General features: G+C 49.1%; 9 protein-coding genes across 9 annotated transcripts; 4 read left to right on the top strand and 5 right to left on the bottom strand.

The window, feature by feature from the left end:
* Positions 1-480: 480 nt before the first annotated feature.
* Positions 481-2004, top strand: N7447_011081 (putative sugar transporter; the record flags this gene model as incomplete). The annotated part of the gene is made up of 1 exon (XM_057235343.1): positions 481-2004. The coding sequence occupies one exon, from the start codon at positions 481-483 to the stop codon at positions 2002-2004; it is 1524 nt and encodes a 507-aa protein (XP_057080661.1).
* A 727-nt stretch (positions 2005-2731) lies between these two features.
* Positions 2732-3061, top strand: N7447_011080 (uncharacterized protein; the record flags this gene model as incomplete). The annotated part of the gene is made up of 2 exons (XM_057235342.1): positions 2732-2750; positions 2808-3061. 2 exons carry the CDS (start codon positions 2732-2734, stop codon positions 3059-3061), a joined length of 273 nt encoding a protein of 90 aa, XP_057080660.1.
* A 162-nt stretch (positions 3062-3223) lies between these two features.
* On the bottom strand, positions 3224-4553 carry N7447_011079 (aromatic ring-hydroxylating oxygenase subunit alpha; the record flags this gene model as incomplete). Its single annotated transcript, XM_057235341.1, has 3 exons — positions 3224-3418; positions 3469-3694; positions 3757-4553. 3 exons carry the CDS (start codon positions 4551-4553, stop codon positions 3224-3226), a joined length of 1218 nt encoding a protein of 405 aa, XP_057080659.1.
* Positions 4554-5069: 516 nt separating this feature from the next.
* N7447_011078 (Monooxygenase FAD-binding) lies at positions 5070-7094 on the bottom strand (the record flags this gene model as incomplete). The annotated part of the gene is made up of 4 exons (XM_057235340.1): positions 5070-6307; positions 6354-6717; positions 6770-6944; positions 6994-7094. The coding sequence occupies 4 exons, from the start codon at positions 7092-7094 to the stop codon at positions 5070-5072; spliced, it is 1878 nt and encodes a 625-aa protein (XP_057080658.1).
* A 105-nt stretch (positions 7095-7199) lies between these two features.
* On the bottom strand, positions 7200-8156 carry N7447_011077 (SDR family oxidoreductase; the record flags this gene model as incomplete). The annotated part of the gene is made up of 5 exons (XM_057235339.1): positions 7200-7358; positions 7407-7463; positions 7516-7876; positions 7925-8100; positions 8148-8156. 5 exons carry the CDS (start codon positions 8154-8156, stop codon positions 7200-7202), a joined length of 762 nt encoding a protein of 253 aa, XP_057080657.1.
* Positions 8157-8415: 259 nt separating this feature from the next.
* N7447_011076 (Monooxygenase FAD-binding) lies at positions 8416-9980 on the top strand (the record flags this gene model as incomplete). The annotated part of the gene is made up of 5 exons (XM_057235338.1): positions 8416-9121; positions 9168-9306; positions 9356-9502; positions 9550-9877; positions 9924-9980. The coding sequence occupies 5 exons, from the start codon at positions 8416-8418 to the stop codon at positions 9978-9980; spliced, it is 1377 nt and encodes a 458-aa protein (XP_057080656.1).
* Positions 9981-10385: 405 nt separating this feature from the next.
* N7447_011075 (uncharacterized protein) lies at positions 10386-10851 on the bottom strand (the record flags this gene model as incomplete). Its single annotated transcript, XM_057235337.1, has 3 exons — positions 10386-10521; positions 10743-10798; positions 10828-10851. The coding sequence occupies 3 exons, from the start codon at positions 10849-10851 to the stop codon at positions 10386-10388; spliced, it is 216 nt and encodes a 71-aa protein (XP_057080655.1).
* Positions 10852-11805: 954 nt separating this feature from the next.
* N7447_011074 (alkene reductase) lies at positions 11806-13059 on the top strand (the record flags this gene model as incomplete). Its single annotated transcript, XM_057235336.1, has 3 exons — positions 11806-12024; positions 12074-12404; positions 12452-13059. 3 exons carry the CDS (start codon positions 11806-11808, stop codon positions 13057-13059), a joined length of 1158 nt encoding a protein of 385 aa, XP_057080654.1.
* A 78-nt stretch (positions 13060-13137) lies between these two features.
* Positions 13138-15666, bottom strand: N7447_011073 (uncharacterized protein; the record flags this gene model as incomplete). Its single annotated transcript, XM_057235335.1, has 3 exons — positions 13138-14987; positions 15037-15459; positions 15507-15666. 3 exons carry the CDS (start codon positions 15664-15666, stop codon positions 13138-13140), a joined length of 2433 nt encoding a protein of 810 aa, XP_057080653.1.
* Between the last annotated feature and the right edge of the window lie 406 nt (positions 15667-16072).

Raw genomic sequence — 16072 nt, 5'->3', positions numbered from 1 at the left:
ATCTTAAAAAGCATCCGAGTTTGCGTGTCCATCCCCATGTGGCCCATTGGCAGTCGCATAGAGATTAGGGCCGTGTGTAGTGTATGCTGAACTTGCAAGAGTCTTGTTAGATGATAATGATTCTATACTGCAAGCTTCAGTTTTATCACAATCCTTCCAACCCACGTGACACAGATCCCTGCATACCAGGATGGCAGGATGGCCCCTCGCTGAATTGGGCAAATGCGCGATGAAAAACCCCGAATCTGACACAAAACCACCCATCGATCACGCCATCAAAACATCCAATCGAAATCGAGGGAAAAGAAAGAAATTCATCGAATAAACTTGATTTGGGGTCGCTGGATGGGATCTGATTAGACACATGGAGTTTCCAACCTGATCGGGGTTAGATTGAGAATACGGACTCTGAAGCTATAAGGCGTTGCCCCCTGGCCCCCCACTGCCACGTTCCTACCCCTTCCCTGTTTCCAACACGACATGTCAGAAGCGCCCAAATTAGGCGGTCTCGAGCCGACAGCGATCGAGGACCCGATCGCTCCTCGAGATGAGGATCCCGACGCGAACTACAAAGCCAAAGCTGAGGTTCTCAACCATGCGATTCAGGCGATCGGAATGGGCCGATACCAATGGCAGCTCTTCGTGGTCATCGGATTCGGCTGGGCGAGCGACAATCTGTGGCCTATTGTTACCTCGCTGATTCTCCCCGCAGTGTCGAATGAGTTCCATCCCTCGAAAGCGCCGATGTTGACGCTTGCGCAAAACATCGGATTACTGATTGGCGCTGTGTTTTGGGGGTTTGGATGCGATGTATTCGGTCGCAAATGGGCGTTCAACTTGACGATCGGGATTACAGCGGTGTTTGGCCTGGTCGCGGCGGGATCGCCCAATTTCGCGGGGGTATGTGCATTTGCCGCTTTGTGGTCCGTCGGCGTCGGGGGGAATCTACCGGTTGACTCGGCCATCTTTCTTGAGTTTTTGCCTGGATCGCATCAGTACTTGCTGACTATCTTGTCGATTTACTGGGCTTTGGCGCAGCTGCTCGCCACTTTGATTGGTTGGCCGCTGCTTGGATATAGGACTTGTGGCTCAGCAGAAGGATGTACGAAAGCTGACAACATGGGATGGCGATGGTTTATGATCACAATGGGTGGCATCGCAATGCTCATGTTCGTCGGTCGCTTCCTGTTTTTCACGATTTTTGAGTCGCCGAAGTATCTCATGGGGAAGGGGAGGAACGAGCAGGCTGTGGAGGTTGTCCATGAAGTTGCCAGGAGGAATGGAACAACGTCTGATTTGACGAGAATCGAGCTCGACGCCTTAGACCAGGGCGAGATACAGCATTTCAGCGCGGCAAATATCGTTCGTCAACGACTGGAAACCGTGCGCTTTGATCATATCCGCGCTCTGTTCAATACCCCCAAGCAAGCATGGGCTACGACCTTGATCATCCTTGTGTGGGCATTCATCGGTCTCGGCTTTCCACTATACAATGCATTCCTTCCATACATCCAGCAGTCTCGAGGGGCTGAATTCGGTGATGGGTCGACATATATCACATATCGGAACTCGTTGATCATTGCCGTGATGGGCATTCCAGGCTGTCTGCTGGGTGGAGTGCTGGTCGAACTACCAAGTTTTGGCCGAAAAGGTGCTCTCAGCAGTTCCACAGCTATAACTGGAGCCTTCCTCCTTGCGTCGACAACGGCTACCACATCAAATGCCCTGTTAGGTTGGAACTGCGCCTTTAATTTCATGAGCAGTCTCATGTATGCCGTGTTATACGCATACACGCCCGAGATCTTCCTCACCAAGGACCGTGGTACGGGGAACGCATTAACCGCGTCTGCGAATCGGATCTTTGGAATTATGGCTCCTATCATTGCCATGTTCGCGGATCTCACGACCGCTGTTCCTGTTTATGTTAGCGGCGCGCTGTTTATCGCAGCGGGTATTCTTGTGCTGTTCATGCCGTATGAGTCTCGCGGAAAGTCGAGTCTGTAAATATATGTTGCCGATGCAATTTGTCGTTCTTCATTACACCTACCTATAATACCTCAGCCATGGACCTTGCTCTGGTCTACAGGATGAGTTGTTGACCATGTACTTGTAAATCGTAAATAGCCTTCATATTAATTGATCCCTGTAGGCAATCATTTTATCAGGCATGAGATCATCATATAGTTAATATAAAATATCCACCCAATCGAATTGGAGAGCGGATGACATCATACCCCTGGACTCCAAACTTGGATTTAGAACATCACAATGACTGTGTTGTACTGGTTGGCCACTCATTTTAATATAACAGAATTTCTAGAACACACTCCGCCACTACCTGCGACCGGAGAATATCAACCAATAATGACCTCATAATCCAGGGGGGTATGGGGTATGGCCATACGTCAGATGGATACATCCAAGATATTAAGCCTGATCACGGTGGCTGTTAGGAAGGGATCGCCCTTGTTTCTATACTGTCATTGGACATCCTTCGATTGCGGCGCATAGTTGCTTCCACACAGTATTAGTGGATGTTGCACCCATTATATCATGGCTATGTAACCGGTTTCAGGGCGTAGCGTTGATATAAATAAAGATAACAAAGCCAGCGACTCTAGCCTAATCTCAATCAATACTGTAAGAACATCCAAAATACCAGACACTACCAATTTCTTCAATCACATACTTCTCACAACACACAAACTACACATACCTTTCCACACAAACCATGTCCAACGATCAGAACCGTACGTTCCCCTAACCCCAATCATACATCCCAAACACCCACTAACTAAGCTCGATAGCCGGACTCCTTGGCGGCCTAGGCGATACCTTGGGCAAGACAGTCGGCGGCGTGACCAACACACTAGGCAGCACAGTCGGCGGTCTCGGCTCAACCGTGGGCAACGCAACATCCGGCCTTGGAAATACCGTCTCGGGCGCAGCAGAGGGTGTTGGGAATACGACGAAGGGCGCTGGCCAGGGCGTGCAGAGTGGTGTTTCCAGTCTTGGCGGAAAGCAACAGACTGCGGATAATCCTCTCGGTTTGAATCAATAGGTTAATTTTTGTTTGGGGGTTACATGTATTATCAGTTAGCGAATATATGATCCAAGCCGTTGTGCTTGTCTTTTTATTTTATTTGGTATCAGGCCATGGCCAAGGTTGTAAGATTATATCTGGCTCGCATTGCAGACCCCGTATATGTCAATCAACGTAGCACTACCACGCCAGTTCTGGCTTTGCCATACAACTAGACGCTTCCAACTGCGAACAGAAGTTCAGATCCTCTGCCGAGTTTTGGGACAACTGAGCCTTGGGGGTGGCCGGCCATATCTCCGATCCTCCTTGCTTTTCCTCATTTTTCCGGTGTTCCATGACCATCTCTCGGATGCTACTTTGGAAGTGTATGGGCCCCTAATCGCTTGGTTAATAACTGCAATAAGAGATGTATGCTGGATTACTACCTTCTCTTTGCTAGGGTGTAGTTCACCATTGGTGAAAACCCCAGCACTAAGATTCTCTTGCGTTCCAACACAAAGCTCCTTGTCCTCGTCAAGAACCTGCCTGTAAAATGCGTTGATATTCTCAAACTCCTCATCGGTGGCATCACGGTGGCGGTAAACCTCGTTCTCGATCTTGCTCGAAGTAGCAGATACAGGAATCATGCGCTGGATATAGAAGAATTTATCACTGATTCGATGTCCGTTAACCCAATTGATCCCTACCTTTATAAGTAGATTTCATATACTCACGTCACCGTAACAGAAGTCGTAGGATAGAAGTACGTGATCGCCCGACGAAACTGGCTATCAGCATCCGCCTTATTGAAGATATGATGCTCCATATACCGGGCCTTGGGCTCAACCCGATATCTTGGCAAATCCGAAACGCCACTGATAAGCGGATGAGAAGTAGCGCAATGGTAGCACTCATTATAATTCTCAATGACACCCTTCCAGTTCGCATCCAATTCAATCTCCCAGTAATGGTCGAACTTGAACTCGGCAGTAAAATCAAAATCCTGCATTCGAGGCTCCTCATCAACCTTCTCGTAATCGTCTTCCCATCTCACATCCGTCTCACCAGCTTGTAGATTGACCCACACGAAGCCAGCTTTGTCGATGTGCACATGGATCGGGAATAGCGAGTGCTGCGTTTTATCGAAATCAGGCACTGTCTCGAATCGGGGAGCTTTGGCGAGATTGCCCTTCAGGCCGTAGGACCATCCGTGGTACTTGCAACTTAGGATGGACGTTGTGCCGGAAGGGGATTGGACAACGGGGTATGCTCGGTGACGGCAGACATTATGGAAGCTGTTGATTGTGCCGTCTCGGTCTTGGATGAGGAAAAAGGAGAAATTGGCAATTGTGAAGGATAGATAGTCTCCGGGTTTCTTGAAACGGCTCGAGTGGGTGAGCAGCATCCATCGCTTGGAGAATATTGCCCGTCTCTCTAGTTGGTACATTGCCTCTGAGCGATACCATGATGCTGGTAGACCCCGTGGAGGGTCATCTTTTGCTGTGCTTGCTGAGCTGAAAATACGCCACATTTTGAATATGTTACTCGGGATGGAGTTGGAGGTACGACGTACTATGACTACCACGTCTATATAGAGTACTCTTTTGTATAGGGAATTGAAGATGGGGGAGTGGGGAGTTGCATGTGTCTAACGATAAGCTACTTCTCTTTTGTTTGAAAACAAGTGGGACTTTACCCTACGTTGACTCCAAAATATCAAAAATGGGGGTCATACTAGATGAGTGGGCCCCGCATTCCACGCAGATGCGATAATACCAAGCACAACGTATCTGTTCATGTTGCTCCCCAAGGAACAACTAAAATCATCCAGTGGAGAATAGCGAAAATGAGCTATCATTTCATAGTTTAGATCTCCATTTAAGGGCAGTCTAGTAGTTTTACATATTGGATTCAAAAAAAAAAAGATTCTAATGGAGCAAATGAATACGAAAAATGCGCGTATGAAAAGACATGAAAAGGCTGCGTTGACATTTCTTGGGTCTCATAGTTTCCAAACACATGCCAAATGAAGTACCATAATCAAATATTACACCATGAAAGAGAAATAATCCTGCAACCACTGCCCTATGCTACCAACTTGTTCGGCATCCCAAGTTTCAATAGCTCCAACATATCCGTCGGGCCTCACAACGGCCATCCCAATCCTCTCGCCGCTCAAATCCCCAAACCACTTGTTAGTAAAACTCGGCCCTCCAATATTGTCCACATACAAAGTCCACCGACTACTTTGCAGTATCTCCGGGAGGTCAGCAATCTCAAATTCAGACTGAGTAGACTGCGTGACCATTGCAAAAGTAAAAGCTTTGGAGACAGCAATGTAGCGCTGGGCCTGAACGAATCCATCTGTTGGAGCATGCCCCCTCGGATGCTTCCCATATGACTGATCTGCTTGGACGCTAACACCAGAAAAGATAGATTGCATCTCTTCGCAAATATATTTCAATGATGCCCCCGAACGGCAAACATCGGGCACAACAATATAGATCTTGAATTGACCCAACAAAGGGACATCCAGCTGAATATCGACCGGGTTAGCGTCGATGTAGCGAGTGACTTTAGCTGGGAGTTGGAGCATTCCAGGCTGGAGATGAGATGTAGTGGTTGGTGCTTGTGTCAACATTCCTGGAGCATATTCAGCTCCAACCCCAGATATGAATCGAATGTTGTCGTCGAAGTTCTTGGCCAATTCTGAATCACCTGCTGCGAATGCTTTGCAGTGCTCTAGATCAAAGTTGATGAGGTCGTATGCTATCTTTTGTCTTTCTGCTTCGTAGGTATGGAGTAAGGATGGTTTGGCAAGTCCTCGGACGAGGAGGTTGAGCTTCCACGCGAGGTTGAAGCTATCATGCATACTTGTATTCGCACCTTGGGCTGCAAGGGCTGAGTGGCAGTGGCCCGCCTGTGTCTCGGTTAGCTCATGGATAAAGTGAATTCCAAATTGAGTTTGACCTACATCACCTGCAATGAATATCCTTGCCTCTGCATCCATGAAGCGTTTCGCAACCCGTTGGCCCACAACGTATGTTCCGAACCACTCCACTGTCTTCCACTCTAGGTTGAATGGATACATGGCCTCCCTGGCACGGCTCATAACGTATTCAGTCGTGGCTTTTGATTTTTCGACTCGCTCCCCGTCGGTGGAACTCAACTCGACATATAGTCGCGTCATACCTTTCTCGCGTGGAATCCACAAGATGGATCCAGCAGAATGGGACCGCAATGCCACTTTGCTCCATAAATCAGGGAAATCCGTATCAATCACGCCTGTTTGATCAGCCAATGTTTTTCCCAATAGATCGGAGACACATACCATCGAGCACTCCCCAAGCTGCATTTGTTAATTCTCCCTCAAGTTCAGCATCCGGAATGAAGGATCTGACTTTAGATCGAGCTCCATCGCATCCAACCAGGTAGTCGGCTCTGATCTTGTGAGGGGTATTGGTACGAACATCCTCATAGGTAATATCCAATTTGGCCATTCCATCCAATCGCGAACAAGACACGAACTTGCTATTGCGCGTGACGGACACACCCCGTGCCTCCATGTCGTCGATCATCACCTCTTCAACCATTCCCTGGTGTGCTAGCAAGATATATGGATCGGAGGCACCGACGTGCTCAGGGTAGTGGGTTTTACGACCTGTGCGTCTCAGTGACTCGTTGGCGGTCGACTCCTGACAATTTATTAGCCAGATCTGGAATCAGCAATTCACTTCAAAAACATACCCAGAACGAAATATCATAAACCTTTGCCCCATTTTTCAGTAATGGGTCCGCCAAGCCAAGTTGTCTGAATGTCTCGATGGTCTTGGGCTGCATCCCGTCGGCCTTGCCTGTGGATGTCTTGTCGGGACGATCATCCAGAATAACCACGGCGATTCCAAAGCGAACAAGATTACACCTTCAAAGTTGTTAGTATATCCACAATTGAAGAAGATGTAGTAACATACGCTAGCATCAACCCCGATGGTCCCGCGCCCACCACCACAACGGTAGTGGAAGCATCGACAGGGCCAATTCTATAACCTTCGTGGTCTGCACTTGGTGACATTATGACATTCAACTCGTTGATTGACAAATCCATCAATTCTGTCTATCTTCTCTATTTATTGCAATCGACCCTGCGGGGGAAACCCCCACTCTTCACAGGTGTCTATCACCATCGTGTCACCCCACCGTCCACGACAATGTCCGACCCTGTCATGTACGAACTGGCGTCACTTGCGAGGAATACACACGCCCCCATGATATCCTCTGGTTCGGCAATTCGGCCGTTCATGGCTTCTGATTTCCAGCCGTCGAGGAGATGGGGAAACTGGCCATTGTTAGCGCATAACTCAAGTGCTCTTCTTTGAGAACTTACTGCGGCCGTCATTTCTGTTTTCACGTATCCCGGAGAGATAGAATTAACTCGAATACCCTATTATACAAAATCAATGACCTTTCACAAAGATTATTAGCAATCAACCCACATATTCGGCCAGCTCTTTAGCGATCGCAGGACACATCGATTTGACTGCGCCCTTCGTGCCACAATAAGCCGAACATAGCTGGCTTCGCACGGCGATATGGCTTGCCATACTGGCAACTAAAACAATACTGCCGTGCTTTGTCTTGTTCGCAATCATCTGCTTGGCTGCGAATTGAGCAGTAAAATAAAGTCCGAGTACGTTGATAGATAGTAGATCCTGATGATCCTTGTAGGTAAATTCGAGAAATGGGAGATGGCGATTAATCCCAGCGCATGGAACGCAGATATCGAGTGCATTGTCAAAATCTCTCTGGAAGTTGGCGAAGCCTTCTTGTAAAGCTTCCTGGGATGAGATATCGACTCTGCTGTTGTTAGCCGTAGAATAACCCCCAAAAAGTCAATTCACCCACTTGTAATACGCAGTTCGCACACCGCAGTCCTTCTCAATTGCATGGAATCCTTCCTCTGGTGAAACAACATCAAATACAGCTACATCAGCACCAGCTTCGGCGAGGCCCCGCGCAAATGCTAGGCCGCAACCCCGAGCACCTCCCGTCACCAGTGCCGTGCGCCCTTTCAATGAAAACTTATTCGGTTAGCTCCGATCTTCCTCAAAAAGGTGGGAACACTCACTCTTGACATATTGTAATATAGATGAATACTGTATTTCTGCGTAGTGCACCCTCTCCCGTCCGACATTGCCGCCTTTTAAGCTATCGGATAGCGGCACCACCGCACTAAGCTAACCCCCATCTTTGTCCATAGTTGGAGTCGATCCGAGTAAAGATGGAGTAGCTATATCTGAAGTACCTATCTTTCATAAGTAGCCTGCCTCACAAAAGATCGGACGGTATTCAACAATTGAAACGTCCCTCATCTAGGTTGTTGCACACCCATCACAATGGCCCCTCAAATCTCCATCAAAGAGCAAGTCACCCGCTCCGCGTCATGCAGACTGAAAATCGTTATCGTCGGAGCAGGTCTCGCAGGACTTGGGTCTGCTATCAGTTGCGCTCTCTCCGGACACGAAGTCCAGGTCCTTGAGGCAACACATGAAATCAGGGAAGTCGGCGCAGGAATTCAGGTCCTACCCAACAGCTCGCGTGTACTGCAACATTGGGGCCTTGAAAAGGCTCTCACACCGCACATGACCTGTCCTCGGTTTTGTAACTTCCTTGGATGGAAGGGCAATGCCATCTCATCGTTAGACTTCCACGAATCGGAGAGGAATTACCCGGGTACTTGGTACCGGGATTTCCATCGTGCGGACCTGCAACAATGTTTGGTTGAGAGGGCACTCGAACTAGGGGTTACTCTTACCTGCAGTGCTCGTGTGGTGGATGTCACTGTGAGCGAGGATGGGACTACAGCTACTGCTGCGGCAGCGGATGGGAGACAATGGATTGGAGATCTTGTCATTGGTGCGGATGGGGTGTTTGGGAAATTGACGGAGGGACTACTGGGTAGAGTCGATCCGCCGGTGAAAACCGGTGATCTCGCGTACCGTTTGCTGTTGTCGACGGAAGAGATGCGAAAGGATCCTGATCTTGTGGACTTTGTAATAAATCCCCAGGTCAACTACTGGTTGGGTCCGGATGCTCATGCAGGTAAGTCTCTATTTGCATGACATGGACTCTATTGCTAATTGTGCAGTGAACTATGTTCTTCGTGACGGAGAATTATTTAATATGGTACTACTTGTCCCCGACGATATTCCAGAGGAATCTTTGGCATCGACAATAGAAGGGAATGTGGAGGAGATGTGTGCTTTATTCAAGGACTGGGATCCTCGGTAAATTATATAATTCCTATCAGCTGCAGTCAGCTGCTAATCCTAGCAGCATCCCCAAACTCCTGAAGCTTTGTGAGTCCGTCCAGAAATGGCGTCTATGCATCCGATTCGGAGACTTTGACTGGACTCATCCCTCCGGGGCGTTCGTGATGTTGGGCGACGCAGTCCACGCTACATTACCATACCTGGCATCTGGGTATGATTCTCATCTTTGCTTAATTCCACATTTTCTAATGATTGCAGTGCTGGAATGTCGTTTGAAGATGGAGCAGTTCTAGGTGAATGCCTCTCTCGACTACCGAATAGCCCCGGCATCTCCAAGACCTCGGCCGAGTTCCTGACTGCTAAGCAACATGCCCTTGCCATCTTCCAGGAGTGTCGCAAGCAGCGAACGAAGATGATTGTCGAGCGGGGAAATATCCAGCAGTACCTCTACCATCTCCACGACGGCGCCGAACAGGAAGAAAGAGATCGAAAGATGCAGATGGTCCCTACACCCGAGGGAGAAGCATTGGCTTGGCGAGACCCCGGTTTGGCACCGAAATTGTTAGGATATGACCACATCGCAGACGTATGTACTTAGTTCTCCGGCTCTGGTATCTACTAACTGCCCTCAGGTCGATCGTCGGTGGGACAAATCATTAGGAGCCAACGTTGTCGAGTCGAGACTGTAGTGATATCGCCAATTTCAGAATCTCACGTACGGCAAGATATGGTGGCATCCTGGACGACAGGTGTTTCATTGGTTCCTAGCTCTTCTAGGTTTCTTGTTTGTTGTTCTACGTTACGATTAGATTTATTTGGTCTGGAATGATATCAAACAATTTACAATAAGCACATTTTGAGACATATTTTGATGGGATCTTTCGAAGATGCCTCCATGAAGCTGGACGACCAGACCAGGCATGATATGGCTTTAATCAAGACCTCTACTAACAAAGTGTAAATGGCGGATGACTTGCACACTACTGACTACCTGGAGGGCTCGGCCTGGGTATTTTTACCCTGTCTGCAAAGACAATACCCACCTCATTCGAATGAAAGCCGAGCAATTACTGAAGTACGGAGATTCACATTGGTTACCAGGTCCAGTCAGAGCTATCAAGATACCAATCAAGCCTGTCAGGTGGCTTTGCCAATCCCCACAAGGCGTAGGTGTCGTCTGAGAACGGCCCAGTGTCCATCGGATAGGCTCCTCGGAAGCCGGAAAAGTGCCTAAATGTAATTAGCTCTTATGCATAGATTGGTCAGGTGAATGGAATGCTAGAACTACCTCCATAGCCTTGGTGATATCATCGTAGATGGGCTTGTTCCGGGGGGGGGGGGGGGGGGGGGGGGGTTAAGTCCAGGTTGCTACGAACACCTACTGAGTTCTCTTCATTGTATTAGTATACGTAGCTCTTTAAGGGATGGACCTACAGGGGGGATCATCTTACTCGTAGGCAGTACGAAACGTGGAGCGCAGTTGTCGGCGGTATTCAAAGTCGCGTTTCTAGAAAGAATAGTAGTCTACGGGCTCACCAGATACCCGTGCCTACGTAACATAGTTGATTTAGCCACCAGGCACTAATTCTTCAGTGCCTTGCAACCTTTAAGAGAACTTAATGACGGCAAGCGGAGCCCCCAACCCTTGATCATATTCCCGCTGAGTGATCGTTTGGGAGTCTTCGGATATCCTTTCGTCAAGGACGAATGTGCAAGGGGGCGAGAGTTAAGGCTGGTCGAGTGTAATTTCAGTACCCCACAGGTGCCAAAGTCAAAAAGCCGGGACATCACGATGAGGAAAGGAGATGGATGGTTGAGCAGCTTCAGGATTCTGAAATGAAAGCGCTTTGAAGTTGATAGACAGGTGAATCGTGAAATTCCGGTGCTGAGCAGAGAGAAAAGGAGGGTGAGGTGACAAAGCGACTTCATGGATCCTAATGTCCTAGGTGTTAACGGTGGGACACCGACACATTTCCAATTTCTCCAGCTCCAACCTATCCACGCAAACGTTTTGGATGCAACTTTCACCAAACTTTTACCGACCGGACTGGAGTGGAATGAATCAACATGCCACAGCAATTCGGCGCTGATCCACTCATTCGGAGTCCATGCGGTTAGTGAGGTATCAATTTGTCCACGAGTACCTAGGCATCCCACGTAGATACTATCCACACTGCGCAATCCTGAAATCCGGAAAACGCAATTAACAAGTCTCCTCAAGCCAAGAGCACTCACAATCCACAAAAGATATTCATCAAAAAATAGAAGTGGAGCCATATGTTCGAGGGTGGGGGAGCTCATCTTATAGTGGGGGTTGTCTGGGGGTTGTTGATTGCTGATCATCACACGTTCACCACTCATCCCACTATTCAAGCCGATCAATGATCCCACCTTCAAGCAAAAAGTCAAGAATGGACATGTCAACAATGGCATACTATTGCCCCTCCAAGCTATATATACCAGTCCAGCCAAGGCCAAAATGGGCTAATCACATACTCAGTATATCCTTGCAAAATGGGCTCAATCGCAATTACCGATCCTTTGTTCGAGTCCGTTCGTCTGGGCGCTCTGACCCTCAAGCACCGCGTGGTTTTGGCACCACTAACGCGGATGAGAGCGGGCAAGGAGTCTGAGGGTGTCTATGTCCCGAACGAGCTCAACGTCGAGTACTATTCGCAGCGAGCTTCGGAGGGAGGGTTTATGTTGACCGAAGCAACTCCAATCAGCAGACATGTATGTGAGTCTTTTTCTGTTTGAAGATTGTGAAACTAATTGCTCCCAGGCCGCTGGATACCCAGGAGTACCTGGAATTTTTACTGCCTCGCAAATCGCTGGCTGGAAGAAGGTTACCGATGCCGTGCACGCCAAGGGTGGTTATATATACTGTCAGTTGTGGCACGTTGGTCGTGCCACTGTTTCCTCCTTTATTGAAGGAAAGGAGGTTCTTGGAGCCAGTGAGATCCCAATTAGTGGAAACGCACTCGATGGATCTGAGTACGCAGCTTCGCCACCACGCGCTATGACTATCGAGGAGATCCAAGATACAGTGCAGGAATATGCTGCTGCAGCAAAGCGAGCCCGCGAGGCGGGATTTGATGGCGTCGAGGTTCACGGTAAGAGCACTTCCAGTCTTTTTTGCGGGCTATATCTAACAAACCAGGTGCAAACGGATACCTCCTTGACCAGTTCCTCCACGACAACGTTAACACCCGCACCGATGAATACGGTGGCAGCATCGAAAAGCGGTCTCGCATCATCCTCGAAGTCCTCAAAGCCGTCAGCGCCGAAATCGGAGCCGACCGCGTTGGTATCCGTCTGTCGCCCTACAATTATTTCCAGGATACACGCGATTCCAACCCCAACGCCAACTGGCGAGCTCTGTGTTCGCAAATAGCTGGGTTACCGGAGGAATCTCGGCCTTCATACGTGCACATGGTCGAGCCTCGGTTCGACGAGGTGATGGATGAAGCGTCCAAGATTGACTCACTGGCTTCGGATCAGCCGTCACTAGATGTGTTCCGACCCACACTGAAGAAGGGAGGTATCTCACTCCTGGCGGCTGGAAACTTCAACGCTGAGAATGCGGGTGCTAAGCTTGCAATTGATGGAGCGGATGCTGTTGTGTTCGGTCGTTATTTCATCTCGAATCCTGATTTGCCGCGTCGGTTGAAGGAAGGCTTGCCTTTAACTCCTTATGATCGCACGACATTCTATGGCGCTGATCCTGCCGAGAGGGGTTATACCGATTATCCTTTCTATACTAAATAAATACAGATAGAGAAGGCTTGTTCAGATCAACATGTCGGATTGGGAAAACTACATATTGACTATCAAATACAAAGACTATCATGACAATCTCATCAGAACTTTCATAGCATCATGAACAACTGCCCATCGGACAGTCGCTAGTTGTTTAGCCATAGCTGCTGCCAGAGGGCGAGGACAATATTTGCCAGATAGAACCGCTAGCTCCGGTAAGCTGGGACAATTAGTTAGCATCACAATCAACGAAGACAGATCGGTATTGATCCGGCTCTCGTCAGAGGTGAGATTGGGTCCGCGGTGGAAAACCCAGCAGGCGAGGGTGCAAAGATACAAACACCAAGGGAAGTGGAAGGAATCAGCCTGGTCCCAGTCATGAAGACTCAACACCGCGTCTTGAAGTAAAGACGCCGCTTGTCGTGCAGTCGTGCACGATGGTCCGGATTCCTCCTGTAGCCATCTGGTAATATTCCGCAGCGACCGCGCCTGATCTGCCTCAGTCACTGTACGCCCCAGGATTTGACATGCGCCAGCAACAATTTGCAAATCGAGGACTTCGACATTCAAAGCAAGGTACGCTGCGTGGTAAAGAGCATATCCGGAGATCTTGAGCCCGGTAAATTGCCGAGGACTGGCAGTCTGAGCGAGTTTAATAGCAAGGCAGTCGGCATCAAAGTCGACCTTCCATAGGTCATAGGACCGACCCATGCGTGGTGTCCAAGCTCCCACACGCTCGGGGGTCTCCGACCGTAGAGTTGTTTGATCGCGACGTTTCAGATCCGCAGAGACAGACATTAAGCCATGCAGCACGACGATTCGGGCAAAGACATTCAGATCCCGAGGTCTGGCAACAGCAGCCGGTGTAATGTACCCTTTCAGAACAGTGAGGAATGGCCGGTTCTCTTCACGGAAAGCGTGCTGTGACCACTCCCGGGCAGAAGAGGCACCCCATGCTGCAGATCCACACGGTAATGAAGATCTGATCTCAAAGGCAGACATACAAAGCGACTGTGAAAATAGCACTGCGTGCTGCGTATCCCACATAAAGCAATGTATGGCCACCCTCTTGCGCTGTTCTTCCTCCATAGCCTGGCGCCATAGTTGGTCCAAATCGCCTGATTGATCGATATTAGACAAGTCACGTATGCCACAGCAGTTGCTCCGTCTGATCATTTTGATCAAAACGCAGTGAAACAGCTGTGCACGCTCACGTTGCTTTGGGCCGGCTCGCATCTTGCCAAAACAGTCTATCAGAAGCATGGTCTGCAAGACCCACAGATCCGCTTGCGGTGAGAAATCAGGGTGACAGAGTAGCTGGCTTCGCAGGACGTCGTGGACCTCCACTGCCAACTGGTGGGCCTCGCGTGTGCTGTATGTCGCGCCCATGAAGATAATTGAGGCGAGGAATACAGGGGGCGCAGTGCTAGGGTCAAATGTATACTGGTGAATAAGAGGGTATGTTGTGTTGAAGCGATCGAAGAACATATCGCAGTATGACTGGAGCGCAGGTAGCGTCAGCAGTGGCGATTCAAGTACCATAGGGTGTCCATCAATTCCTGTCGGGTGTGCATGTGCCACCAGTGCTAGGATCCCCTTTCGCGCTTCTTCAGATATCCTGGGTAGATTCTTTGGAAGATTCGGGTCCAGGGTTGCCGCACCAGACATCCAATCCAGATCTGGGAGACTGGGTAGGGCAGGTGAGGTAGTTTCTCCGAATGTTTCGCCTCTTTCCATAATCGATGCCATTAGCAGGGCAGATGGACCATCGTATTTCTCGCTTATTTCCACCGGATTGGAATCGAACTGTTCCGAAATGGGCGCTGTGTCAAATCCAATAGGGAGATTGAACTGATGAAAAGCATCATCGAGGGAGGAGACGTCGAATAGCCAATTGTAGTTGCAAGTCGCTGCGAATGGGAGATTGAAGTCGGTTGCTACTGAGGTTAGCATGGCATCTTATGAAAAATTAGCAGCCATCCATACCAGTGTCCATTCCAAAATAATCCCCTATCCCATCCAACTGCACACCAAAAGACCCATCCGCTGCATCGAACTGTCCAGGCATTGGCTCAACATACTGTTCAAAGGTACTAGCTGGCACTAACGAAGCCAAGAACGGATCTGTATCATCCATCGACATTGACATTGGGTCAGTCCCCGAGCCAGGTGGTGACAATGGGACATTATTAGGAAAACATTCTTCATCTCGCATTTCTGGCTCTTGGCTGGAACTATTCGCCGAGATGGGTGATCTAGTTGCAGCTGCGGCCCTTATTTGTCGCTGCGAAGGCCGCACGATAATAGAACCATCCTCTGCCCTGCGAGTCCTCTTTCGCGTCTTCAACGTTCCCTGCCCGGGCCCTCCAGCTTCAAGATCCCGTTTCTGGTGTCGCTCCACATGTCGCGCTAGACCTATTAGCAACTGATTAACCACCAGAATGAGCTTCTCGTACCTAGCAGATCTGAGCGTTGGAAATGAACAGAGCAACGCTCGCAGGTATACCCATTGCGCGCCTGCTCGTGGTTGAGCGCATGGCGACGCAGGTGCTCTGCGCGCGTGAAGCTCTTGGTACAGCCTGGGTGTTGACACGGGTGTTTTTCCTGGTTTTTCATGGCTTTTCATGGCTGAGTTGCCTGCGAAATGAGGTCTAGCTGCCTACTTCAATATCTTTGGCAATAATTTCCTCGGAGTAAAGCCCGGTGTTCTACTGATAAGAATGCGGGGACAGGATCACACTAATGGCTGATTGGCATACTGTTGATATACGCAAAGCTCTTATCGTGATTTAGCGTCAAATCAAGTGTTAGCTTACACCGGAATTGAACAAAGGACGGGAAATTGCGGAGAGGTTGGAGTTCTCCAAATACCCCAACCTAGTAAGATATTCGTAGTCACAAATGTAGTAGATGACATACATGACCTAGGTCACTGTACGTAATCACTAGTTGTCCTGTCGAGTTCCACTACAACGCTATATTCGTGACTAGAAAGATAGGTGCCCGGGTCAGATTCTCGTCT

This window comes from Penicillium robsamsonii (genome assembly GCF_028829455.1).
Source record: "Penicillium robsamsonii strain IBT 29466 chromosome Unknown utg000008l_segment0_segment0, whole genome shotgun sequence".
Classification (NCBI taxonomy): domain Eukaryota; kingdom Fungi; phylum Ascomycota; class Eurotiomycetes; order Eurotiales; family Aspergillaceae; genus Penicillium; species Penicillium robsamsonii.
Note: the sequence above shows the minus strand (reverse complement) of the source record. Positions and strands in the feature narration are given on the sequence as shown.